General features: G+C 35.7%; 1 protein-coding gene across 1 annotated transcript in view; it reads left to right on the forward strand.

Annotated features, from left to right (window-relative positions):
- SF3B6 (splicing factor 3b subunit 6) overlaps positions 1 to 2,297 on the forward strand; it is an 11,944-nt gene that overhangs the window by 2,891 nt on the left and 6,756 nt on the right. Inside the window, exon 2 of the mRNA XM_004696062.2 lies at positions 1,170 to 1,288. Within this exon, the coding sequence (XP_004696119.1) occupies positions 1,170 to 1,288 (119 nt within the window). The remainder of the gene's footprint in view (positions 1 to 1,169; positions 1,289 to 2,297) is intronic.

The following is a 2,297-nucleotide window of genomic DNA, read 5'->3' on the forward strand; positions in this document are numbered from 1 at the left end:
GATTCATAACAGTAGCAAAATGACAGTTATGAAGTAGCAGTGAAAATAACTTTATGGTTGGGGCCTCAGCACAACATGAGGAACTGTATTAAGGGTCGCGGCATTAGGAAAGTTGAGAACCACTGAATTATAGTGACCAAAAAGTCTGGTTTTATAACGTACGCTACTAATTCACACTAATTGTCTCCTCGAACCAGCAGCCAGGTGTTTTTCCAAAGAGCACGCCATTCACTGGGGAGATATTTCTTCTTAGCACTGGTGGACTCTTGTTAAAGATGTGCACAAAAGTAAAGCTAGCAAGCGCTCTATAGGTGAATGGATGTTTGCTTCAAAACAAACAAACATACAAAAATGCCGTTTGTAATTGGCCCAAAGAAAATGAAATCCTTGAGTACACTTTTGAGAATATATGTACATGAGCTGTATGCTGAAAATTACAAAATGATATAAGAGAAATCAAGGAAGGCCTAAATAAATGGAGAAGTGTGCTTATACTGTGCTCATCAGTTGAAAGACTCAGCTTAGTAAAGATTTCAGTTCTCCTCAAAATGATCTATAGACTTAATACAGTTCATGCCAAAATCCCAGAAAAGGGTCTTTTTTATTTTTAAAGATCATTTTATTGGGGGCTTTTACAACAATCCATACATCAAATATATCAAGCATATTTGTACATACGTTGCCATCATTATTATTTTTTAATCGTTTTCAAGTTAAGTAAAATTCCATGTATATTCTTTTTGTTACTATTGCGTTATCGATTATATCTTACAACTTATTACTTAAGCCTTTATTTAGTCATATATCTCATTCCTGTCCTCCCCCCTTCCTTTATTTTTATTTATTTATTTTTTAATTATTTTATTGGGGGGGGTGTCTTTTTAAGACATAGAGAAGCATATTCTAAAACTTATGTGGAGAAGGGAAGACCCAAGAATATATGAGACAATCTGGACAAAGCAGAACCAGTGGGAGGGTTTATTCAGTCCAACACTGAATCTTCTATAGTTTCATCAATCAAAGCAATGTGATATTAATGGAGCAAAGACACACAGCCTTTACCTTCTGTAATAGCACTTGTGGCATTTTACTAATAGATACTACTGAGAGTGTTTTTAAGCAGCACTGCTGCCCCTGATTATAATGACAGTACATGTTTTTCGTTTTAGATTCGACTTCCGCCTGAAGTGAATCGGATTTTATATATAAGAAATTTGCCATACAAAATCACAGCTGAAGAAATGTATGATATATTTGGAAAATATGGACCTATTCGTCAAATCAGAGTGTGAGTCTTATTGTTAAAATGTCATTCAAAGAAAATGGAAATTATAAAGAGAACATGAATGTAGTAATGAATGGGTAGAGAATAGAAGAGAAAGAACTAACATTTATCACATGCAAGGGGGCTTTAAATAGTCTAGAAAAATCCATTATCCTTTAATTTCATTTTTCCACCCCCACATTTTTAACACCTTTATTGACATATAATTCCCATATCATACAACTTCATAGTTCAGTCATATCAAGGAGAGCTTTTTGACATCACCACAATCAGTTTTAAAACGTTTTCTTTATTAGTTCCCCGTTTTCCCCCAGCCTCCAGTGCCATACCCGTAGGGAACCATTAATCCAGTGTCTGACTCTGTAATTTTACCTATCCTGGATTTCATATACACGAGAACATTAAAAAAAAAAAAAAAATCTAACAAGAATTGCAAAGTAAAACAGGTAAAAGTCTCAATTTATAAAAACAGAAAATATTAAAAACTAGAAAAAATTTTAATGGATCGTAAGAGAGATCAAATGATAGGGTGCCAAATTTTAACCTAACTGCATCTTTCAACAGTCTACTTTCCAACACTCTCTGCATGTTAGCAAGGCTGTTCACATCCATGGTCCATGGTCAAAAGAGCGTAATTAACTTTTTTTTTACTAAAATAGTTTTTAAATGGGTCAAAGGGGAGATCAAATAAGATACTACATTTTGACGTAACGACGTGTGCCAGGATCGGCTTTACAGTGCTCTCTGTCTGGTAATAGGGCTGTTCACATCCCTCGGCTGTGATCGGGAGTCACTGGAGCCTTCATCTGTGTGTGGCCCGTGCAAATGGGTTTGGGGCTTCCACTGTCATCCATAGTCTTCTGCAAACTGGGCATTCACAACGTAAGCTCTAATGCCATTCCCTCCTTTATATTTGGATTATATTTACAATCCTTGGTTCACACGGGCTGGTATGCTGCTTCCATGTAAACTTAGTTGATACCTCACTTAGATGGCTGCTTATTTGAAGACA

The sequence above is a fragment of the Echinops telfairi genome, unplaced genomic scaffold (genome assembly GCF_000313985.2).
Source record: "Echinops telfairi isolate 266 unplaced genomic scaffold, ASM31398v2 ScPeMD7_9;HRSCAF=40, whole genome shotgun sequence".
Taxonomy (NCBI): Eukaryota; Metazoa; Chordata; class Mammalia; order Afrosoricida; family Tenrecidae; genus Echinops; species Echinops telfairi.